This window comes from Patagioenas fasciata, chromosome 5 (genome assembly GCF_037038585.1).
Source record: "Patagioenas fasciata isolate bPatFas1 chromosome 5, bPatFas1.hap1, whole genome shotgun sequence".
NCBI classification, from domain to species: Eukaryota; Metazoa; Chordata; class Aves; order Columbiformes; family Columbidae; genus Patagioenas; species Patagioenas fasciata.
Window position 1 is genome coordinate 6468237 of NC_092524.1, and position 25958 is coordinate 6494194.

At 37.0% G+C, this 25958-nt stretch overlaps 1 protein-coding gene across 4 annotated transcripts in view; it reads left to right on the top strand.

Annotated features, from left to right (window-relative positions):
• The window catches only part of METTL15 (methyltransferase 15, mitochondrial 12S rRNA N4-cytidine), an 83271-nt gene that overhangs the window by 11413 nt on the left and 45900 nt on the right, over nucleotides 1-25958 (top strand). For all 4 annotated transcript variants that reach the window (XM_071808829.1, XM_065839162.2, XM_065839160.2 and 1 more), the window contains exon 3: nucleotides 21043-21179. In XM_071808829.1, the coding sequence (XP_071664930.1) occupies nucleotides 21043-21179 (137 nt within the window). The remainder of the gene's footprint in view (nucleotides 1-21042; nucleotides 21180-25958) is intronic.

Below are 25958 nucleotides of genomic sequence, written 5' to 3' on the forward strand. Positions count from 1 at the left end.
TTTTAAGGAATTATAAAATGCTTGCGGATTCATCTGGATTATTTTATCATGGTGACATGATCTGAATGGGTTTCCTTGTTTGAAGAATTTTGCAGACACTTTCAGGTTCTTAAGATCTGCTCTATTTCTTGAATGACTTCTTGGTGAGACATTAAAAAGTCTACCGTATTTTTTGTAAATTGGGTTGATGAATTTCCTTCAGATGTTTTGAGCATGGCTTAGAACAGGTTAAATGGTTCTTCACTCCAGACAGGTTTGATCTGGTATAATAAAATCATGAAGAAACACTAAGTACACTGGAGTTCTATAGCAAAAATATTTAAAAGCTTTCTTGTCCTATAGAAAGAAAACCAGTGCTTAAGATGACTTTCTGCAGAATTTTTGGATTTCTATATTGGTTATACTGGAAGCATTAATAAGAGTGATCTTTTTTACAGCAAATGGGTAAAAAATACTTCTTTTTTTTTTCTTTTAAACTCAAGACTATTTGTACAACTACCTACCTAACCACTGGTTTATGGTTGAACAGGTATTTGTACAGAAACAGAAAAAAGTTGCTTTCCATGGTGGTCTGTATTTTATATCCCATCTTTATCAAAAGAAGTTGACTGGAGGATCGTATGAGTATTATGAAAGACTAGACTAAATATGTGAAAAGTGCATCTTGGCATGACAGACAGCATTTGTGTCCTCTGTTTTCCAATTTGTACAGTTTTAATAATGCAGTAGAGGGTAAATGAATTGTTCAATTGTCACAACTGTGGCATTGGAAGGTTTTCCAGATTGCATCAATTGTTCCTGTGTTTTTTGAGCTTCCTTTGGAAAATGCTTTTAGATTACATTTAGAAATATTTTTTTAGTGTAATTACATTTAAATAAACCTCACGTTCTTTTTAGCACAAATTAGGGTTCATCTGCATTAGCATTTAAGTTCTTTCAGTAAAGAATCTTCTTTTGAGGGTGTATTGATTGTCCCAGCTTGAAGCAGATGGTTCTTGTTGCAGTGCCCAAACTGGGTTTCTTCAGATGGCGCCAGGAGATGGATTCTGGCAGTGCTCCTTGTGTTCCAGCTGTTAATAAACTCTCAGCCTCCATGAATCCCAAGGGCACATGTGTCAGGTCTCGGACAAAATGCTTGTTCTGCCTTTTGGAACCTTCTTCCACTGACCTGCTATGATGGGCATAGCCAGAGGGTGCTGGGTGAATAAGCTGGTTATGTTGCTTTGTTCTTGTACATGGACACGTCTTACACTGTTCCCTGTTCAAACTCTGCTTTAAATTCACATTTTTTTCTCTTGATTTATATCCCTACAGCATTTGAGTTCTCCACATGTGATCTTCATAGATAAATTCATTCGTTCATTCCAATTAATTACACAGAATTTATCTTTACAGCTGTCCTATTAGGTAGCACAGTAATATTACTGCTACTTTGCGGGGCTTAAAGGCATCAATAGCAAAATGATACCTTGGGTGCTCAAGTAGAAATGCCCCTTTTCCTGCTTTTTGGAAGAGGTTAACGTTTTGAGTTAAATGTTTGCTTTAGAGCTTTGAAATGTGTTGGAGTGACATCCACTTGCAGTTGTTGAGGTCACAGCATGTCTGGGAAGCACATCTGGAGTTCCTGACTTTCACAACCAGAAAAATGAGAACAAATAATGTGCCCAACCTGCTTGTAGTGACCTCCTGAGAATGACACAAGAGCTGCGTGGCAGAGGTTCCCCTGTTCATCTGTCAGCTGAGTGCTTTTCTTCATTACTGTGTTAGATATTGCAATTTCCAGTGGTGCTTTGCTTTTGAAAAGACTCAAAGCAATTGATGCGTTTCTACAAGGTTTGCTGGAAGAGTCAAGCTGAATAGATAAGACTGTGAAATGTCTTTTTGCCACTGAAGTGGCAAGTCCAGCCTCCCTGCTCCCCATACATCTCCATATGCTCCTGTCCCTGCCTGACTCTTCTGCAAATCAGTTAAACACACTAAGCTGGCAGAAAACACCACAGCTGCTTCTTCTGTGTTAGTTTCCTATGGCATACTGGTAAGTTAAATCGGCTTAGGGAAGCACCTGGTAAGCACCAGTGCTGGGAGGAATGGACTAGAAGAAGGAGGACTTGCACAGGAGAAAACAGTGAAGAATTGCCTTTTTTTCCCCCCACCATCCCTAATATTTAACAAGTTGTGAAACCGTGCCCTAAGTACTGGGCTTTAGTAGGCTGTTATTCTCTGGTTTTGCTGTGAGGAGGAGATGAAATATTCCTGTTCTCGGTGAAGATACAGCTTCTTCAGTTGGTAAAAATTAAATCCTGAGATTTGTGGGTCCTAGTGTGGCTTCTGGGGAAAACATTTAAGATTCTTAATTGCAACATTCATGCTCATTTTCACCTTCAGGAGCCTTACCTGTTCTACCCTTTGCTCCAGGCTTAACATATAACTCTAAGTTATTTTTCAAGTTTCTCTGGTCCTGTGTCTGGTTGCCTCTTGTCCCCTCTTCTTTGATTGCTCCCTTGGTATCGGCAGCATCAGGCCAGAATCAGAGAGAGCAAGAGATGCAGTTTTCCTTTCCTGAGATCCCGTGCTTGGCGGTTTAGCCATCACAGCCTGAGCATTCACAAAGAACAACTGGGAGAGAAGTCTTGCTTTTAAATCTAACATGTTTGGAAGTTCATTAGAAGAGTCACCCAGGATTATCCTCCCATTATTTTTATTGCAGAACTTGAAAATATCATTCCTGCCTAGTACAATGGGGGAATTGTTACAATTTTAACATCTTAAGCAGACATGGTTTTTTCCTTAACAGGGAAGTGGTTGAGGACTTTTGGTGACTCTTTCCCACCCCCAGCCCATCAGCTAAAGACCTTCTGGCATAGAATATTTTCAACCCTCAGTTGTTAAAATCGGTCAGGACTCTAAGCGACAGAAAAGAGGATCTTTCAATGAAAAACGTTAGATATTTTATTAATAATAAATAGTACTACTTGAGCAGGTTATGAAAAAGCAGATTTAAAATCTGCTGCTTCAGCTCCAAACCATACAAAGCATTACTTTTATATTGGTTTTTTGAGATGTTTATCTGCAATGGAGTTAAAACAATACTCTTGAAATTCTCTCCTTCACAAACCTATTTGAGCAGGTTGTGCCAGCGTGTACTTTTGGTCATCTAAATTTAAAACAGGACTTTTGCTAAGAAGGTCAATGAAACTATTTTCCTTTTGATCTTGCATCCTTGTGGGTGCCTGGATAGTTCTTCTGTAAGAAAAGTTTTGCTGGATGAGTCAGTGCACTGAGTCATAGGCAGCATGAAGCCTGTAGTGCTCTAGACTAACTAATTGGTAACAGTCTCAAATTTAATTAAAGCACAGTTGTCAGCTCTGTGTTACTGATTGACATCCCACTGAAGTATTTTGTTTTTAGCAACTTACATTAATTGTTTTTTTGCTGTTAGAATTTGTGTGGTTTAAGATCTTGCTTCTGTTGGAATAGACCTGTCATTGCCATTATCTTTTACTATCCTCTTAATGATTTTTATAGTACTCACTTTCAATTTTTTTTTTCCTTGTTAGGTCACATATTCAGTAATTATGCTCTTTACTATGCCTGTGGATTTACAGATGTTTAGAGTCCTTTGAGGATTTCTTAAAGTTTTCCTCATTAAGAGCTGTCCTATTAGCACTGATGAATATTTTTTCACTTTTCCAGAGCTTTTGTAAGCGTCATGCAAATTTTCTTTAAAATTAAGCTTGGAAAATTAATATATTTTTTGTGTCGGCTTGCAGATCACATTTTCGGGGTTTTTTTTTGTCATTGTTTTCAATTCTAATGTTTGTCTTGTGTTGGTACCCTATTTCAGAATAATCAATGGCTTCTCTCTATGCCAGTGCCTGCCCAGCATCCCCAGATGATGGCAGTGGTTTCCAGTATTGTTGGAGCTTTTCTCCCTCCAGTTCTTCAGTTCCTTTGTGTTTGTGTTGCTTTCCATGATGCAGCTTGAGGAGGCAAAGAGCTATATGGGAGGAAGGGGTGAGCAGGGAAGAAAAACAACCTCAGGGTTTGGGGAGAAAAGCAAAGTTTAATTTCTTTAAAAAAATAATTTGCATGATTTAAGAAAACCTTGCTGGCTTTGTGTAGGACTCCTGCTTGCTCCAGCTGAGAACTGAGGAGTGAGAATTTGGGTGGGTGATGGCTCTCCTTGCCACTGAATGCCTCATGTTTAAAACCTTTGAGATGATATCTTTGAACTTTCAGAAATGGTCTGTGCTGCTTCCATGTGTGATAAATACTGAAGCTGAGAGAATGAAAGAAATCTCTAGAGACTTGAGGAGGCAAAAAGTGTTTTGATTACATATTCTTGTTTTCTTGAACAGTTTTTCCTCTCTCCTGAGCTCGTTAGATCTAAAGATCTTGCTAAATCCCAAGCCCTTCAGCGATACAGAAAGGGATCACAGCATATACCTGACCAGGTGTCCGGTCTCTGGCAGAGCCCCGCAGGTGCTAATGGAAGCCTGGCAGAATGGGGGAGCAAAGAATGATTGGTTTTCTACTTTGTGTTACCTTTAATGCTCTGACAATAGTTTAAGGAGTAGTTTAAGGGCATCCTTGAGTGAGGAAAGGAAAAAAGTAGAGGCTTGTGTTCATGTAATATCACTGGCATGGTCTTTATTTCAAGTTTGATTGATATCTCTAAAAAAAATGTGTGAACTATTAGACCTCTCCCCACGACATAATATCCATAGTTTCAATATTTGCATGAAAGGCACTTTTTTTATTTGTTCTAACTTGATGCCTGATAATATCATCAGGTTCCCTGAGCTCTTGTATTTTGAGATAAGTGAATCATACCATCTGCTACAGCTGTATAAAAGCAATGTTAATAGTCCTCCGCAGAAAATTGCTGGAGCCTTCGGATGTTGTATTGGACCAGAGAGATGTGTCCTGAGGGACTCCTTTTCCACATTTCTTATCGTCTTGTCCTCATCTAAGCCCAGTTTCATATAAAGCAGCAATGATGGAAGATGTTCTGTTCTCTCCTGAAATGATCATTCAGTTAGTTCTGAAATGTGTTCTTTGAATGTGATTTTCTTGTTTTTCTGGATTGTAGATTTCCCTCACATCAACTTTCTCCTAGGAATGCAACACTTACTGATTCAGTTCATTCTCATCCCCCTTCCTTTCCATAGGTTTTCTTCCTTCATACATTTTTCCTTTGTCGTCTTTATCTTGATTTTTATCCAGTTCCTCTACTTTTCTAGAAGTTCTTCCTGTTTCCCCAATTGTTCTCCATCAAAGTATCTATTCATTTGGTTTTGCACATAATTTAAAGTGTTTTAACAACCTACATTTTTAAATAGGTTTATGGCTGTTTGTCATGTAGGTATTTGTTCTATCTCATCAGCTTGTGAAAATGCTTAGATATTTTGAATGTGGTTGCCAAAATAATATTTATCTTAGAAACTAACAATAGAATAAAACCTTTAAGAGAAAGATGCAGCATATTTCAAAGCATTTTTTTTCAATTTGAAAGAATCAACAAAGGCTTAAAGAAAAACTTCCACCTGTCTTATGGTCACTGAGGAGAACAAACCTCTACTTGGAGGGATCCAATTTCTGGACAGCATAAAGTCATACAAAAATCTTTCAGCTAAACTTTTCTTGCTCTATGCAGGAGATTTAGGAAAAGATTTCTGTGGTGGAGAATTGTAGCTTTGATTTTAAACATAGTGATTTGGGAATTATATTCTAGTTCGTACAGTGACAGTAGTAGCAGTGTCTTCAGTGATGAAGTTGTGTGATGTGCTTCTTTTGTAAAGTATTAAGCTCTTCTTTGGAGAGGTGCATTGTTGCTCAGATAATCTTGGTTATAGTGTGAAGTGGTGATAATTTCCTATTTGTCCACATCCCGTTTCCCACATTTGTACACGCAAATGTACATATACTTTTTGGTTTTTAGCACTTCAGACTTCTTTGTGTTGCGTTATTGCTGGACAGAATCTGTTCTAAGTTGAAGTACTGAAGATGAACAAATGAGATTTCTGGCCTGTTAATGAGATTTCTACATCTCAGTACAGAAGTCCGGAACATGCTACCAGTAGTGGGATTTTAATTCACTTTAAGTAGGGGAAATATTCAGGAATGTTTACATATACTAATTAATAAAGGCATGCCTTTTTAATTGTGTGGGACAATGCTTTCTTTATCACACAACCAAATAACCAATAGTGATAATATCTTTTTTCTTTTTTCCTCTATAACTTGATAGAATATTTAAGCAAAATACTTAGAGGTTGTATTCTGTGTACATTGACATATTGCATGGTACAGCCAACGGTTTTGCCTTGCTGTGGTGGATGGATTACATTTTAAAATGTTGTACAACATTTCTATCAGGTTAGTTCATTCTTCCAGGTAGGTAAGGGGAAAAAACCAAACCAACCAATCAAAACCCCAATATAAATCATTAAATGGTGTCAGAAATACCACTCTTGGAAGTATTTGTTAGTGTCTTAGCTGCTGGTAGGGAGAACAATTAGAGAATTAAGACTTCATTTCAGCAAATGTTATGCAAAAATTCTGTCTTGTTGACCTGACTCATGTAGGCAAGAGTAAGTGCTCAGAACCCGATGTTGTTGGCATTTAGAAAACCCAGGAGATAAATTTCAGCACCTACTGAGGCATGAAACAATTAAGGTACCAATTTTAGAATAATTTCAGAGGCTATAATAGTTAAAATATTACTTTTAGCCCTGTGTTTTTTATGGTTTTGTAAATAATTTTCTGAAGTGTTTTAGGAATGTCTGTTTTTTTTTTTTTTCTCACCAAGTCAGATTGCTCAGATTAGGATTATTCTGTTTGAGTAGTATATTAAAATACGTAAATATTAAAACCAGGAGAGTGGAATACAAGGAGCAAACTATCAAAATGAACCATGCAATTATTTTAAGCAAGTATTAAAAGTTGTGTAAAACAGAAAAAAATCACAAGAAATACATATCCATGCTGTTATTTTAGGAGATAGGCTCACAGTTACTAGTTACCATATCAAACTAAGTTTATATTATATATGTATAAAATATATTATATTATACTGATACGAAAAGCAGACATATATATTTTAAATGGAAAATAGATTTAATGTAAAATTGACAGTCATGACTCCGTGGTGTAGTGACAAACATCTGCCTTTTGCATTGCTTTTAGAAAAACTAATCCAGCTGAGCTATTTGAGTGTGATGGGCTTTAGTCAATGAACCTTTATTAAAGTTCTAATTTTCCTTTACACTTATTCAATGGGATTTTTTTTGTTCTCCATCCCTGCTCCTTCTATTTTACCAATAGCACTTGACTTTGCGCTTTTTTTTTTCATGAACTTTGGTCCCAATTTTTGAGATGGTGGTGGTTCCAAGTTGTGGTGTCGCCCTCCCCTGGAACTCTGGTGTGTTGTTGTCTTACTACTTTGTTGAATAACGCATACCAGGTAATGAATGATTCATCATAGACTTGGACAGAGAGGAAATAATGGGGCTGGGGTTTGCATTAAGCTATTTAACTCTTCCATGTAGCGACTTTTAGGGTGATGGCACACCTGTGGTATTTGGAGTGGGTATTACTATTGAGTAATTCCACTCTTTGGAAGAAAATGGAAGACAAATTGAGATTGGCGAGCAACACCTCTTATGTGCTCTCACTTGTATCTTGCTTGCATAGGCAGGGTAACTGGGTGCGTCAGCCCAGATGAGGATGGTTTGTGAATAAACATAGTGCATATTTAAAAGAGAAGAATCCTCCCAGCTTAAAATAAGCTTAATAGCGTAAAGAGTTATGTAAGATTTGATTAAGTGAACAAATTTTTACTTCTGTATTCTGTTTGAGCAGTTGAATGTCTGATGTGGATTAGACCACACTGAGCGAATCACTGCTAAGTGTCATTATTAGAGTATTGGTATACAATGGAGAAAATAACCAGTTATGAAATCATCAGTTGTTACAGTAACTGTCGTTATATCTTCACTGTTGTTTGTTGTATTCACAGCCTGGATGCTGAGCTGTGCATTTGATTGCTGTTGGAAAAATGTCTCTCACTTAACAGATGGGATTTCTAGAGGTTTCTGCTTCTGTCCAGTCCTGCCTGCGTTGTCCTGACCTGCGTGGTCCTTGGTGTTGGAATGGATTCCATCTTTCCAGGGTGTTGTGTTCAGATCAGGAACATGCCTAAAGGTGACACTTTTCTAGGTAAAGAACAAAGAAGTGAAGCTAAGAATGAGTCCCTAGCTTTGACATTATCTCCTTGTGTTTATTTAGGCTTCTCCAAAGCGATATTACCTCGCTGTGTGCTATGAAGACGGAATAAGAGTAGTTGTTGCTAAGATGGAGTTTTGGGAAATGTATGCGCTTATTCTCTGATGATACCTGAGCCGTATTGTGGCTGCTACAGGATGGGGCTATGACTGCGCTTTTCTTTAAGCAGTAGAGGGATTTGACCCTTGTGTTCCCTCTGAACATATGTAGCTGGTTAACGGGTAATTAACATGTGCTTGGTGATGATTTTATTTATTTAGTCTTATGAGTCTATACTTTAGGATGTGACAAGTAGAACAAAGGAAATTGGTTACTTTCAAATAGTTCCAGACTTGAACTGTTAGTTGTAAACTAGTTTTATCATGATAAATCTGATGCAAGAAATATGAAATGTCAAACCAGTTTTTCTCAGAAGAGTGAAAGGAAGAAGGGTGTGATGAAATACCTGCAGATGGATACAGCTTGGGGAAACACTCTTCAGATAGTTTTACATCCCAGCATGTGCCTGGGGTGTCACAGTACCAGCAAAGTGATGATCAGGTTGCATACAGGACCGTGCAAACTGGGAGGTGCAACAGCAGGCAATAAGAAGGGGGGGGTTTATGTTTGTGTCTGGAGGAGCTCAGCAGTTGCTGTGTCGAGAGCTAGATCCAAAAAGATGTTTTGGTGGCTCAGATTCTGCTTGTGGAAGATTAAAAATTATAATTGCTTTTTAATTGTTCTTCTTGTGCAATTACCTTTGGGATGGAAATGCAGGCTGAAGCTAACAGCCATGAATCTGGCAGACCCATCTAGTTGTGCATGTTGATTTCCAGGCAGCTAAACACTTCAGGCATGTTCAGAACATTAAATCTATGAATAGTCTTTTGGAGGTAAATGAAACTACATCTGAAGATAAACATGTGTTTAATTGCTTTGCTCCGAGGGAGATGACTACTAATCTGTGTAATTACATGAAATTGTTACTGTTATCTGTATGGTCTTTCCTACTCTGTCACACTCATTTGTTTCGTTTTATCTTAAGATAGATAATAAGTTCCTTTGAAAAGAGCGGTGTTATGTGTGTTTACAGTTCATAAAGCAAATGAGTTTTGCTAATGGTAATTCCTTTGGCCTCTAATCATGGCATCCAAGCATTATTATAGCTGAGTAAAACAATTTGTTTGCAGGCAATAAGTCATAAACAAAGGGTGGCAAGAAGGTATTCTGTATTTACACTTTCTTGTGATAAAAAGGTCTTATTTCCTGTGTCTTTTTTTTTTTTTTTAAAAAACAGGTGTTTTTTTTACCGGGACATTAACATGTTAAGTAACATCGCTCCTGTTTGTTGTGTTTTAAACTAATGCTCTGTTAGAACTGGTTGATTTAACTGCTGTGTGTATCTAATCTGTGTAATTAAGTTAGACATAGCCTCTCTGCTTCTCATCTCAGCCAGTAAGAACTAACAGAGATGAGCCAGATCAGCTCCTCGTTTTGTAACATGCTGCCACAGGTAGGATTTAATCCGTAAACAGAATATTGTCAGAAGAAAGTAAGAGTTTGGTGGGCTGCTGCTTTCCAGCTTTTGACTTGGGATGATTTCTACACTGTCATGTTGAAATGCAAGCAATTAGTTTAATAGCTTCAATGTAAAATATAGTGCATTATGTTTTTAAAGCGCTTCTTTATTATTTTTGTAATAACCGAAAGCCTTTTTAAAAAAATAATACCCACCTCCAAATAATTACTTAACTTGGTCATGCCATTGTATTCCGTGCTTTGCAGCCTTGCATGTTATATTAAAATACACAGGTAATACAATGGAAAATGATTTTGCCTTAAAAAGGATGTAAAGGAGCACTTGTTCAGACTACAGATTGTGGATATATGTTCTTTTCAGTGACTTATGTCAACACTGCAGACACTTTGAATGTGTTTTATTACTATAATTACATGTTGCTTATTAAGACTTGTTACAGTTCTGTTGAATGAACTGCAGTCTTTCCACAAGACGTTGGAAGTTCCTGGTGTTTGATTATATGCTCTGAAGGGCAGAGTAGGTGCCTTCTGTAATCATTGAGTTATGTGAAAAGCTGTATAGTTCTACAAGGTTTTTATGGTCATTATTTTTGCCAGTGGTGAATGACAGGATGATTCTCAGGGTCTGTATTATGTTTTGATTGCTGTATTAAAGTAATAAAGAGTATTAAAGTAAATGATAAGTCATGCAGTTCTCACTAGGAGTTTGAACTCATATTTGTGGTAGGAAATTAATCTGGTTTTAATTGCCCGTGAGTCTGAAATATGTTCCTTTTTGTAAAGCTGATCTCACATAAATATAAATCAGTAACTGCCTGTTCTTTAATTATGTATTAGTGTATTGTACCTGCATACTAGATGAGAATATGAGCATCTCCAATTACGGTGTATTGGAGGTCATTAAATCTTCCCTGCTCTATGAAGTTTAGTAGTGCTGCATTTCTAGTTACTGAAAAACGTATTATGTGTTTGTTGCTTGCTTTAGAGTGACTGTGTTTAGCTACACTAAGACAGTCACTCACTTTATAAGTAACTCCATAAGGATTTTTGACAATATGGAAAACAGTTGCTGTAAAACGTGCTATAAAATTACCAAAGTATTTTTAAAGAAATCGGTCATTGTTAGTAATTTTGAGATATTTTAATGTAAACCAAAAAATTGTATTAATTATTTGAGAATAATTTTTAGTAATTTCTAAATGCATTGACTGAATTCTACTATGGCCCAAAATGATTTTATTTATTTCATGAAAAGATGGCTAATATAACCTGCATTCTCAATAGCAGCGTATCTTCTCTTACTCTTTCACACTTGATTTTTTTTGTCTTCAGGCGGAGATTATTTCTGCTAAAAGTAATGTAAAATTTCTAGAAAGGACACTGAAATATGTTGGAACCAAGTGATTTGCAGAAAATGTTTTTTATTGACTTAAGATTATCAGCTGTAAGACTTCGGTGTACCAAAACTTGCTGCTGTTTAGCAGTAACTGCATTCATGGATTGTAAGGGTAACGTTTACAATGCTGTTGTGGCCATACTGCAAATATTGCTGTGATATAAAGCAGGAATTTGAGCCAGCACAGTTGCCTATCTTTCTAAAAAGCATTATAAACAAGGCTGATGGTCTAATCCCAGAACATCGTTTTAAAATATGTTAACTTATCTCTCTATTCACATATTCATTTATGTGGATACATCCATTTGTTTGGATAGTAGTAAATCTTCAAATGAATGGAACAAGGTCTGGTTGACCAACACAATACAAGAATATGACATAGGCAAAAATAGCGTAATATCGTAGCATGCCCAATCTTTTAATAAGTCACAATATTAGCAGATATAATTAGCAGCCAGTGCAAGATATGGGACATCAACCAAGGTCTGGAGATAGCAGAATTAACTGGCTTTTAGGGTGTGCTGATCTATAGCACAATGTTCTGTTGCTCCAGACAATGCCTTGACAGCACATTCTCTGCATGCTCTGTGCTTCTGAGCAGAGCATCCCTTTTAATAACACCTCGTCTACCTTCTTGCAGCATCTAAAGGAGGCATTATCAGCGTGGCGTTTGACAGATCAGTGTTAGGGAAACAAATGCTCTTTGATAGATGAACATGAAGTGTTGTTGTAAGGGTGTAAATCTGTTGCACAGTTGCTCAAACTCTTCTTCTAATGGTCTGTTCTATTCATCAACCCGACCATCTGCAAACAGAAAAGCTTCCAAATTACAGGCTGCATTTGGTAACTGCACCGTGTCCTGTTCCAGCCTTGCACTGAGCTGTTCATATCCTAAGCAGGAAGCAAACAGTCGGCAGCTCTGACCTTTTCAAAGAAATGCTGGTCCTAGAGCTGGAGCGGAGTAGCCCAGGTTCGCTGGTGTCAAAGGGAAAGCTGGTAATATGTCATGTTTTACTGAACAGCTCTTAAAGCAGATAACACAGTGGAGCTGGAGAACAATGTTGTGTATGAAACCTGTTGAGTAAGAAATATGAAAAGCCTGATCTTGAGGGACCTGGGGTTGTTTAGTCTGGAGAAGAGGAGGCTTAGAGGTGACCCCATCACTCTCTAGAACTACCTGAAGGGCCGTTCTAGCCAGGTGGGGATTGGTCTCTTCTCCCAGGCAGTCAGCAATAGGACAAGGGGGCATGGGCTTCAACTCTGCCAGGGGAAATTTAGGCTGGATATTAGAAAGCAATTCTTTGCGGAGAGAGCGGTCAGGCATTGGAATGGCTGCCCAGGGAGGTGCTGGACTCACCATCCCTGGAGGTTTTTAAACTGAGATTGGACATGGCACTTGGTGCCATGATCTGGTAAATGGACTGGAGTTGGACCAAGGGTTGGACTTGATAGTCTCTGAGGTCTTTTCCAACCCAGTTGATTCTGTGATTCTGTGATCTTGCCTTACAAACATTTTTTAAGAACTGAAAAAGCTATGGAGTATATAATATGTTTCATTTGCAAGTCAGCTGAGCTTCGGTATCCTAAAGAACAGAATTAGTTCTGTTAATCATATTGATTTTCCTCTGCCCAACTCAATGGAGAATGAATGTGTGTGCTAAAGAATAAAAGCACCCTGAAGCACTTGAATTTTGCACAACTGAAATAATTGGAAATGAAAAATTAAAGGACCAAGGTGGCAGGACAAACGTTGTGGCTTTTTCTGAATATGTGCTATGACAAAGACTTCAATTACACAATCATGTTGTTCAGAGTCAGTTTTATCCCACATCATAGTGGTGTAGATTTGTCCAGGGAGGGAGTATATGGAAAATTATGGTTGATTTTGTTGTTGTTTTCTTTTTTTTTTCTTAAAACTTACTTTTGAAATGGACCTTCTGTTATATATTTCACAGAAAACATAGTGTCATGGTGTTTGGGGTCTAACCTTTGCTAAGAGATCACAAATGCCATGTTACTTTGGGTTCCTGCATATCTAATTAAAACTTTCACCTTTGGATGCTGTTTCAGAAGCCTATTTTAATATGTTCAGATATGAGTTACAAAGAATGAAATCAAGGAGTAGCTCAGATGGTGAAAAAGAGCTTGCAGAGCTGGTTATTGGAAAAAATGTTAATAAGCTTATTGCCTGAATAATGTTAAAAACAAATGGGAGATTATTCTCAGATCACTGCATTTTGACTTCTTCTTATAAAAGAATAATAGATTTGAAATGTATTTGAAAATGTGTACCTTTTCTTGAAATATCCATTTCTTAATCAGTAGGGAATGTTATGTGGAATAATACTACCAAGAGAAAACTATTTAAAGAGTTCGTATGAGTAGATTTTTTTGATGTTGGAGGTAAGTTACTCTTCTTAACAAGTTTGTTGTTAACAACAACTTCTTAACAATAATGTTGTTGAATTGGTAGCTGTGTACAATTAATGATCTTGTATTTGCACTTGAGCCAGAGGTGAGCAATATTTTTCATGGGGTTGTTTTTTCTTCTAGAGAATGCCATGGTTTTGAGTATATATTTACATTAAGTTATTTTATATCGTGGTACAATTAGCAGAAGGACTGTTATCAAAAAGTATTATTTGTAATGTTACAAAGTTACTTAATTATTATCTAATGATAGAAGATCATTCATGAAATTTCTACACGTTGTGGGTTTTTAAGCGTGTTATTCTGATCAGAGTTGTAAATTGAGTCCAGCCATGAACTTCAGTTGACAGGAAAAAGACTCCATATGTCTTTCAGACGAAAAGTGATCCTACTGCCATTAGTGTCTCTTAAATAGATTGTTTGTTGCCATAATAAGATGTTTCAAAGTCAACACCGACATTTTGGATTGTTCTGTGTAACTGAGCTTCTTTAGATGACTTTACCCATGTGTGACTTTGCAATTGCGCTGCAATTAATAGGTTTGGTTTTTCTGTTAGTAAATGTCAATTTAAGTAAGTTTTTAAAGAAATGCTCTTCATTTTTTGTTCTTACATGAATATGTTCATAGTCACCTAAGGGAAATAGTTCAAAGTTCCTTTTGAACTGTATTCTTTTGTTTGCTGTACATGATGATCATCGTAATTTGTTCAGAAATAACTGTAAGAATAACTTAAAATGCCAAATAATACCCAAAATAAACTCTATGCAAAGAAATTTGAAATTACTTTTTGTCTCTGACGAAGTTATACCTTAATAGTGCCTTTTAAATTATCACAAAATTAAAGATTAGATTCCTGGTGCTTACTATCACTTTGTGGACTGTGTTGTGCAGAGTGTGTTAAGAAAACACAGTCCAAAATGTCATTTTCTATTTCCTTTAGTCTTGGTCACAAATGTGATCAATCAGAACCGCTCCAACATGTGGCTTCCAAAGTGATGAGCTGCAGAACAAAGTCTTTCTGCATGTACATCAAATAAAATCTTTGAGGCTCAAGTTGTACTTTGCAAAAACTAATCTTAAAATTTCCTTGAGAAAGGGCACCGTCCATGTAGGAAAGATTAAGTGGATTAAAGACAGGTGGTGTAAGAAGTCTGAACATTAAATACATGGTAAATGTTTAGGAGAAGTGTGATGTGGTGGTAGTTTTTTTAATGGAAAGAAAATAAACTACAGAAGAATAGAAAAATATGGTTAGCTTGCTTTTTCAGTTACTATGTTCAGCATATCAAAACAACGTTTTTAATATGGTCATCTTTGGAGAGCTGTGTGGGATAATCTGCATTGCTAAAATTTGATTGAAAATCACCAGTTTGTTGAAATCTTTGTGGTCAGCTTGAGTTGTGCGTGCTTAGGAGAAAGAAGGCAGGAGAAATGTTCTGTTTATGTTCTTCTGTTGGTGGACAATTTCAGTAGTGAATATATTTTTCTTCCCTCTTAGCGTCACTTTTTAGATTTCTACTTCAGGTTAATTTTCTGTCTCTCTGTGTTTATTGAAACTGTAGGTTCGGTGAGGTTGGTATTAACAAAGGCCAACACTGAGCATGAATTTTCAATTTGAGCTGGTGGATTTTGAGTTCTGCAGAAGGGAAGGAAAAGACTAAGGAACTGAGAAGAGACTTTGTCTTTTCCCACTGTGGACCTTAATATATGTGCCCAAACAATAGTCTATATGCTTTATTCAAGCAGCATTTAGTCCAGTAATTATTTTTGAAAGGTCTGTAGTAGTTCATACCTTTACAGTTCTTAGTTGTGAAAAATGCAGTAATAAAAGCATAGAGTAGATCAGCTATTCCTTAAAAAAAATCACTGCTAGAAGAAGATTCCTATAGAATTCCTTGTCACCAATCCTCACCTTAACTCAGTTATTCTCCTTACGTGTATATGAAATAGTTCAGTGTATTAAAATGGTAAGCTGTGGCAAATTCAAGATGTTTGAACAAGAGGACAGATATATTTATACTTTAATAGAGTGAGAGTTGGTATTTGAAAAATAAAGCAGTGGAAAACAAGTTGTGTTGTGACAATGAACAATTCCTGTTGTGAATAACAAGGAAACTCAGACAACAAGTTTAGAGAACATGACTCATCATAGAAACACCAGGAGAACGGAGAGGCAAAAACCGTCTTGCAATGTGTTGATTATTTTGTTTATGATATTACTTTTCTGTCTCTGGGATTTTTTTTCCACAAAGTGATTGAATAGATACAAATAAAATAAGAGTAAGTACTTAGATACCTACCAGCAGTGCCTGGTAATACAGTAATAAATATTTATTGTTAGCCTTAACAAGTGTCTCAGTTCAAAATACAAGCACACAAAATACAATACAAGTAGTTTGACCTTCTTTGCATTTACAAGAAAACATGAGCACTCAGTTTCAAATATGGAAGTTGTATTATTGTGAGGAATGTTGGCTTATCATCCTACTAAGAAAGACGAGTGAAAGCAAAGAGAAGCGCTGTGACCTGGTTGTGATTGGCTTGGAATACACTAGTGGATGGTGGCTTTAGTATCTGACAAATATGTCATTGGTCTCATCACATAACCATTTGTTTTTGTGAACTTATTTTTCTTAGAATATCCAGTATAAAATAGGTCAAGAAAAATCGTTGTTATTTTGATGTTTGTCTCAATTGCATGCAAGAGTCTTTTTCCATTTGATTTTTCTCCTTCTTTCTTCAAGCAGGGGATATCAGGCATTTTCTTCTAATGAGCTGAAAACTTATGTAGTGTGGCTTGGATGCTGGGTAGTTGTTTTTCCCTTTGCGAAGTTTGTTTCAAATACATCAGTATTCTGGTAGTCTTTGTTTCAAACCTGTAAATAATAGCGTGCCATTTACTTTAAAAACCAATAAGCAAGCACTAAAAAGGTACTAATTTCATAATTATTGCTTCCAACTCCTGATTTTTATTCTGGAAGGTGGAACATGGAAGGTGTGGGGCTGTTGGGACTGGGGCTGTGTTCCCAGCTGTGGCAGCAGGGACTGTGGATGTATTTCCTTTCTCTACCTTCCACAAGAAAGTTTCATGACTCTAGTTTTTGGTTTGTGAATCCCAGTTTTAGGTGGAAAGACTTCCAGCAGGCATGTATCACTACTAAAATATTATATTCATATAGAACATGTATATGATATTGGCAAAGGGTCTATGAGCCAGCAGTGTGCCCAGGTGGCCAAAAAGGCCACCAGTATCCTGGCTTGTATCAGGAACAGTGTGGCCAGCAGGACTGGGGAAGTGATTGTGCCACCGTACTCGGCACTGGTGAGGACCCACCTTGAATCCTGTGTTGAGTTTTTGGCCCCTCATCATAAGAAGGACATTGAGGTACTAGAGAGAGTGCAGAGAAAGTGACAAAGCTGGTGAGGGGCTGGAGCACAAGTCTGATGAGGAGCACCTGAGGGAGCTGGGGCTGTTCAGCCTGGAGAAAAGGAGGCTGAGGGGAGACCTTATCGCTGTCTACAACTACCTGAAAGGAGGCTGGAGCATGGAGGGTGTTGGTCTCTTCTCCCAAGTAGCAAGTGATAGGACAAGAGGAAATGGCCTCAAGTTGTGCCAGGGGAGGTTTAGATTGGATATTAGGAAGAATTTTTTCGCGGAAAGGGTTGTCAGGCATTGGAACAGGCTGCCCAGGGAAGTGGTGGAGTCACCATCCCTGGAAGGGTTTAAAAGGTATTTAGACAAGGTTCTAAGGGACATGGTTTAGTGCCAGAGTTAGGTTACTGTTGGACTCGATGATCCTGAGTCTCTCTCAACCAAAATGATTCTATGATTTTTTTCCAAGTTAATATTTCTTCTACTCATATTTAAGCTTTGCATTCATATTGTTTTTTGAAAACAGCACTACTCTTGGCTTTTTTGCACCTCAAGAAGTACGTCCTTCCTATTAGCTAAAAGAGGTGACATTTTTCTATTAGAACTAAATCCAAACCATCTGTGATATGTGTTTTGCAAATGGCAAAGTTAGTTCTGTGTTGTATAGAGGTCCTGCATTGCAATATATGTAACATCAGGCTATATTGCCATGACTGAGCTGCCGTTCTGTTTGACTGATGCCATGGCAGGTGTCTTTATCTTCTGAGTGATTCGCTCCTGCTGTGTTTGATGAGCCTTATGGGCATTTAATTTGTGAGGAGGATTCTCCAACAAATGTATTCCTAAGAGTACTGCAAAATGTGCTGCTCAGTACATTATCCTGCTACACTTGACTGACTGCCACTTAAAGCAAAATTTCTTCAGACAAGAAGGGAAAAATGCCAACAATATAATGCAAGAGCATCAGAGGGGGAATAATTGTGCAGTTGTTTCTTCAGAGGAATTGTGAAACAGGGGGCTGGAGAAAGGAATTGTTATTTTCCTAGGAAGGTTGATATGAGATTTATATTTATTTCTATTTTATTTTTTTTATCAGTGAATTTGGCATTAAGATGGTTCAGGTGATAACACTTCCTGAAGGCAGAGTAGATGGTAATTATCAATGGAGGATACATTATTTTTTTTTTCCCATACAAAAAAGCAGCTAAACAGGGCGAGGAGTGAAAGAGGAAATTCATGTTATCTGTTGGAAAGAGCAGTGGAGAATGCCTTTTCTGTACTAGTTAATTGTAGGATAATAATGGTCTTTTGGTACTGTGTGAACAAGGTGAGACCCAGTCGGTCATGTGGTCAGTGGTGGAAAAGAGAGATTACTCATGGAGAACTGAGACCTGGGACTGCTTGCTTAGGGCTTAATGTGCTTTATTCCAACTCAGTATGTCTTGGATATTTTGTACGATTTACCAAAATTGCTTTTCGAGACTATGTCCTTGAAGTACTTGAAAGAATTAAGGTTAGAAGCGGAAAACAAAGTTGTGCATATAAAGGAGCAAACGACTTTCAGAACATGACAAAGTTCTTGCCTTAAAGAAAGCAGAGACTAGAAGTTACTGGAACTAGTGAGAACTTGTATTTTACAGACTTTTAAAATAAGTCTCGTGTAGCTTCAATTTCTGTTTGTCATGTTTGAGTTTCCATTTTGTATCAGTTCTGCAATCTCGCTGTTACACAGCAAAGCGAAAATGTTTGCAAAGGCTATCAGGTATTGTGGAGTAAACTTTATTAGACGCAGAATATAATCATAAGCGGAATTACAGATGACTTCAGTCAAAGTAAAATGAAGTGCTTAACAGGTATTTATTAGGAGATAGCTTGTCAGTGAAAAATCTTGTATACAAAAATGAGGACGATGAGCTCTTTGTATCTATGTAACGATCTTGTTGTAAAATGAAGGCTATAAAGTTTTTTGTTTGTTACTATCTGTGTGTCATGAAAGAGCGAAATGGTTTCTAAAACGTACGGTCACAAACCGATTATAAGATTCCTGAGGGGAACTCTGATAGGGCGATCATAACTTACCAACGGAATGGTGAGTCACTGGAGGAGGAATTCATGTAATAATCTTTTTTGGTATTTATAGGACCAGGAGGATAAAATGTCATTTAATTTTATTTGATTAAAAACTACTAGGCAAGAGAGAAAGAGGAAGGAAAAATGAAGCATCTTTGTGTTATTTCAGGAGTGAAAGATGAATGGATTATATAAAAAGCATATTATGAAGCAGTATAGTGATTAATTTCAAATCTGATCAAAATAGCTGTGTCAAATAAAGTAGTTGTATTTGATAATTTAAGATTACTTTTTTTAAGTTCTACACTGCTTTTGAGTAGAGCTGGTAGATGGAGGTATCTGTATGAGCTCTTGTTTGCTAGTTTAGGCATGTGTAGTGGTGTAGTTCAAAGATTATCCATGGAAGGTCTTTATTTACCTTAAAAAGTTACATGTAAATGTCCTTAATGTAGCCTTCAGTAGGTTTACTAGGATGCCTAAAATGCTTTAGCCTGTTCCATTAATGATGATACAGTATTTTATCCAGCACTGTGTAGTGAGTCCTGCTGTCTCTTCTGCTTGAATCAAAGCTGTATCCTGTTTTCTGTAGTGCTCCCAATGTATAGATCATGGTGCAGTTCTCTACTGTTGTTTGGTTGGTTTGGTTTGTTTGTGTGGTGGTGCTTTTGGTTTTCAGAAAGAGCAAAATAATTTGGTGAGCATGTGTTTATTCACAGGGAATGCTTACATTGATTCTGAACTAATGCAAAGAAATGAAATCATGACAACCAAAAGATCATGTAGGATCATAGTTTTCACTAGCTTTTAGCCACAGTAGAACTGGATTCTTAGTTTTATAAATATTCAGTTTTATTATTAGGGGATTTCTATTAAAAAAGCTTTTATGTTTTCTAAAAACTGTATCTAGAAAAAATGTTTGGCTCTTTCTTCAATCTGTTCTTCATTGCTTTTGAATTTCCATTTTTATCCTAAGGGACTTTGTGGTTGATTCTTAATTCTTTCAATGGATAAGTTACAAAATTTCCCTGAAAGGGTGCTTGGCTTTGGAGTGTATAATTTCTGTAAATAAGTTCAGTTCACATAAATTTGTATTGAATGTGATTATGCCAATAAGTGTTTTCAAAAACTGTTTCATATCCAAAAAGTGTTTAATAAGTGAGGAAAAAAATAAAGGAAATACATGTTATGTATCAAAAGATGTAACTTAAGCCCTTAGAGTATATCACATCAGCAATTGAAATGGGATTGCTATTAAGGTGGCTGTTCCTATGCTACTCTGCATCTAATTAACCCATGGAATGACGATAGAGAAGATACAGCAGGATTCGGCTTCAGTGTATCTTTGTAACCTAAATACATAATTTTGTCCTTGCACAGCAAACCCAAAATTTATGGTAATGTCTCTTGAAAACTTAAGCTTTATGTGCTTGTTAGGTTAGTCCTAGTCGGGATATATATGTGCCTGTGGTGCTGTCACACTTTGATCTCTGCCTTCCTTTTAGATGCATTCTTACATAGTAGGTGATGCCGCTTGCTTCCTGTGCCCCCGTGTCCTGTATATCTTTTTGTGCCTCAAGCTGAGCAAGTCCAAACAAGAGGCTTTCCCCTAAACTCAGAATGTAAAGAAATGAGAACAGTATGAATGTGATTCTGTGATGAAGCTGCAGTTGGTTGTACCAAATGATTCTCCTTTTGTTCTGGAAGGATTGGTGGTGGGAGGTCACAACCCATCAAAAGATTACTCTGACATGATTGCAATTCACCTCAAAATAGGCAAATATTCCCAAAAAGCCGTTGTGACTGTATTGAATGGTATATTTTCCTCCAGCTGGGGGCTGGGCTAGATGACATTTGAAGGTCCCTTCCAATCCAAACTATTCTGTGATTAGCAAAAGAAGCTTTAAATCAACAATTGGTTTATCACTTGTCTATTCTAAGGTAATGGTGTTGGCTTTTTTGACTCAACAGTGTTTCCTGGATATGACATTTGGAGCCGGAGGCCACACGACAGCTCTGCTGGAGAAAACCAGAGACATCACGATATATGCGCTGGACAGGGACCCCACAGCTTATAAAATAGCCCAGCAGCTTTCAGAATTGTACCCGTAAGTTGTCGTCTTTTGTCTTAGATATGATTGAGATAAGGTTGATACTGTGGTGTTATATACACAACATATTACATATTGATAGTTTTAATATAGAGTTTTTAATGGCTTATTTTAGAATAGTGTTACATTCTGTAGGTTGCCTGTTAAATAGGAGATGAAATTCAAGTTATTTCTGAGTATTTTCTGAGGTTTTTAGAGTCAAGGTCATATTCTGTACTCTGTTAATTTTGAGTGTGTGTCAAGTAGCCAATTTTATACTTAAAAATTGACTTTAAAAAGAAAATTATTCTGATGGCAGAGTTGTACAAAAACATATACTTTGTGGTAAATAGTTCACAAAAACTATGTAATAGTAACCTTTTAAGTTAAATAATGAGATAATTTAAATATGGCTTATGAATAATTTAAAAAAACCCAACAACAAAAAAAGCAACAAAAACTAATTGTAATTCAGCATTAGTTTTGCTAAATATTTGACACAGGCTTCAGAAGCAATTTAATAAGCTACTATTTCTGTGTAAAGCTCATGCTTCAGTTTTCTTTTTAAACAGTCTACTGAGTTTGCCTAATGAACAATTGCTAAATGTGAGTTTTTAGGTTTTTTGTTACACAGAGTTCTTGTTCCTTTATTCAAGAAACAGTCCGGTTAGAGTTAGGGCAACGAAGATGATGGAGTGGAGCATCTCCCTTATGAGGAAAGACTGAGGGAGCTGGGGCTCTTGAGCTTGGAGAAGAGGAGACTGAGGGGTGACTTCATTCATGTTTACAGATAGATAAAGGGTGAGCGTCAGGAGGATGGAGCCAGGCTCTTCTCAGTGACAGCCAATGGTAGGACAAGGGGTAATGGGTTCAAACTGGAACACAAGAGGTTCCACTTATATTTGAGAAGAAACAACTTCTCAGTGAGGGTGACAGAGCCTGGACCAGGCTGCCCAGAGAGGTTGTGGAGTCTCCTTCTCTGCAGACATTCAAACCCGCCTGGACACCTTCCTGTGGAACCTCAGCTGGGTGTTCCTGCTCTGGCGGGGGGATTGGACTGGATGAGTTTTCGAGATCCCTTCCAATCCCTAACATTCTGTGATTCTGTGAGTGTGGGTACATTCGTGCAAAAGTGTGCAATATGTAGAGTTGAACATAGCTTGTCAGAAAGTGCTGTGGTATAAATTTAACCAATAATTAAAAATATGTAGATACAAAATTAAATAAGATGAAATAATTAATAACTGGGAAATTAGGGGAAGTAGTAAGGAGGGGTCACTTACTGTCAGGTTGAAAACGTTAGAGTATTTATTCCCAAAGATGTTTTACATGAGGAAAAGCAGATTTTTCCAATTACAAGAAAACTGGAGGAGATGGATAAAGAAAAACCGGGTCGTTCAGTCATGTTTCCACACATAAAAATGAGTTTTAAGACAGCGGTACTGTTCAAGCGCTGCAGAAGGTATTCCTCATCTTTTTCAAAAGAAAAGGCTAAACTGTGCATTCCTTTCTTCAAGTGCCATTGTCAGAGGCCCAGTGGGGAGAAATGCAGGTGTGCGACCAGACAGCATAACTGAGCTTCCAGTCGTCCTGCTCTCTGAGACCACTTAGATATATTTCTCTAAATTTTAAGTTCTTTTTGGGCTGAAGTGACATGCAGTCTATACTTGTAAATTTGTGGAATTCTGCTCTCAACTGCTATTTCTCCAGGGAATGCTCTTTTTGACAGAATTGCGTGGAGAATATTGGCAAGGAAATTCCAGCTACTTTCAGTCTAAGCCTGCAGACACGTTCCACCAGATATCATGGGACTTGTAGAGTCTTCTGTTCTTTGTGTCATAGGAAAAAAAAAATGAAATCCAAATTAAAGCTAATCTTATGTAATAATTTTCAGACACATTCACACAACTTAAGATAACGAACGGTTCTGTGACTCAATGTATGTTTATCTGTGAAGTATCCTATGCAAAACTGGGTGTGAAGGAAGTTTATTTTCCAGATAGATGAAGAGATTTCACAAGTGCTGGATGTTGTTCTGCCAATGATTGACATTGTTGATTCTCTGCTTGCTTATGTCTGTGAAAAGATGAGCTTTGTAATCAATATAGCATTACAGCTGATGTAACACACTGTTGCTTTAAAAACAAAGGTCTATTAGTTCCCATTTTTGTTCATAAAATCATATAAACTTGGACTCTGGACATAGTGTTGTCCACCTTTATAGATGCAAGTTATGATGAGGATAAAGGGGATTCTTAAATAACATAATGTTAAATTGTTAGAGAAAAGTCTTAACCACTGAAAGATAACTGTGTGCCATTTAAATATATTGTGTAAGATACAAAGCAGTATTCATATTCCTTTTGAAGTTTTCCCTCATCTGCCCTCTTTCCTATTGGCAATGACATGCGAGTCCTTTTTCAGAATGCAAAGATACGTTTTTTTCCTAACAGTTTATAATTAAGGTAAAAGAATGTTCATATATGATATATGTACTTATTATTAATCTGTTTTCCCTGTGAAGTCAGGTGCATAAAACATTGTTAAATTAAAAGGGGGGAAGGAGGAGGTATATAATTTATAAATAACAAGTAAAGCTAGGGTTTACTTACAAATCAGTTGTAAGCACAAATGATTTACTTATGAGATATGCATCTTTCATAAATTGATTTTTTTTAATTCAGTATTCATTGAAAGATGTTTGATCCAGTGTTATGGGGGTTTATTGTCAATTTTCTGCACTGTTAGAAATAAATCATTTCTCATAATTTTATCAGTTTGATGCCAACACAGATTTGAATTAAAAGCTCAGGGCATTGATCCAGTTGACATCTTTCTCTGGTCAGGTCTACTGTCAGATAAAATAGTTCCCTCATCTGATTCACCAGGAAGCCACAGAGATAGTTGTGTGCCGTCTTAAATAGGGCAATGGCAGCATGTGGTTGCAGGCTGAGAAACGTGTGGCTGTCCCTCCTGTAAGGAGCACAGCCATAGGTGGATCTGACTGAAGAACTGCAGCACATAAGTATGTATTTCTTCATTGGTTCCCTGTTGTGGGGTTTATTTCAGCTCTTCTGTTTAACATTGCTGTTTTGGGAGAGGTTATTTGCCTTGCCGAAGTGCTTCGCTTCCGTTGGAGGTGACAGCACAAGGCCATGAAAAGGCTGCTTTGCAACTATAACCGGTAAAATCTGATTTCTGCTATGTCTGAAATTGTCAATGCAATGGGCAAAGTGAAAAATCGTATGTCAACTGAATTTTCTGTTGCCATTTTGTTTCTACTTAAACCAGAATATTTTACCTGTTTAGTTGGGGATGTTAATAAATTCCAGTGTATCAACTACGTAACAGATCGTGAGTCTTGCATTAGTATTTACAGTAGTCTACCCTACTATAAAAAACTTCTATTAGAAATATTCACTGTTAATTCCTATTGCTCATTCTGATTAGGTAACATTAATAATCTCAGTAATATCATATATTTCCAACTGTTACTCAGTGTAAGGCTTCATTTTTTAAACATACTGTAGTTTTTTTTGTCACTGAGTTACAAGATTATTAAAGCCTAAGTTGCAGAAATATGCCCAAAGATTTGGTTGGAAGAAGAGATAAGTGTGGCTAAATTAGAAGAATTTTCTATATTCAGAACTAATAAATGAAGTCCTCCTTCTACTTAGGTAAAAGACAGCTGGAGTAATAACTCACTGAATGAGATCACTCAGGAAAAATCTATTTGTTTTGTATTATAATGTGCCTCTTTGCTTCTTGGTAGTAATTTTTGGCAGAACTAAAATCTGAAGAGGGTGGACTTCCAACTGCAGTTCTTGCATTCATTTAGCCTCTCTGTTATTATTCTTATTTTTTAAAATATGTAGTGCTGCTTTAATAAGGAGAAAGTGGGTCAGGGCCTGTTAGATATTCAGTGTGTGGGTGGGAATCCTTTGACGTGCTTTCTGGGGAAGCCTCTAACTTGGGAATTGCTGCCGAGAATCCAGGAGAACAAGATAAAATTCAGTCGGTAGCAATAAATAACAAGTAAACCCTTTCCCACCCACAGAAAGGAAGAGGTTAGAGAGGTTGCTGAAATCTGGCAATTAACCACTATCGTCGCAAGCTTTCAAGTATGAGAAACCTACGCAAAGCCTACGCGGAGGGGGCAGTGTGTTCTTTGTAATTCTCTGAGCAGAATAAGAAATTGTGCCCCAAAAGTAAGGATAAATAGTATAAAATTCCTCATAATTTTTTCAGCTACCATTTTGTTGTAGTTCTGTAGTAACTTTTAGGTGTGACGGTTCTTGTGGGTTTGCTTTCAGGGTTGCATTAAGTTTACACAAGTGGGATAGAACCATCGGCCGTGTGTTCTGTGTTTTGGGAAAAATGTCATTTGTTTTGTTCAGTTCTAGCGAAAATAAACTTTTTTCAGTTGCAAAAAGGTATTTTTTAAGTGCTTGTGAATTGTAGCTGAGAGTATTATATATTGATACTTCATTTATATAGGCTAGTATTTCACTTTTGACTACAGTGCACAAGGAATACAATTAAGAGTGTGCCATCAAGGCATATTCATTATAATGATGCCTTGACTATACATAAGTTAATTAGTTACCTGTAGCGTTATTTCTTTCTAAGGAATTCACCATGTATGTCAATGTCTGGCTGCTTCTCAAATGCAGGCAACATAGACAAATGAGTTGTCTTAAATATGAGATGGAAAAATGCAATTGAGCACACTAAAAAGACCTTTAAATGTCATTATATTAAAATAGTAATTTATTTTCTTCCTGAAAAGATGTATTT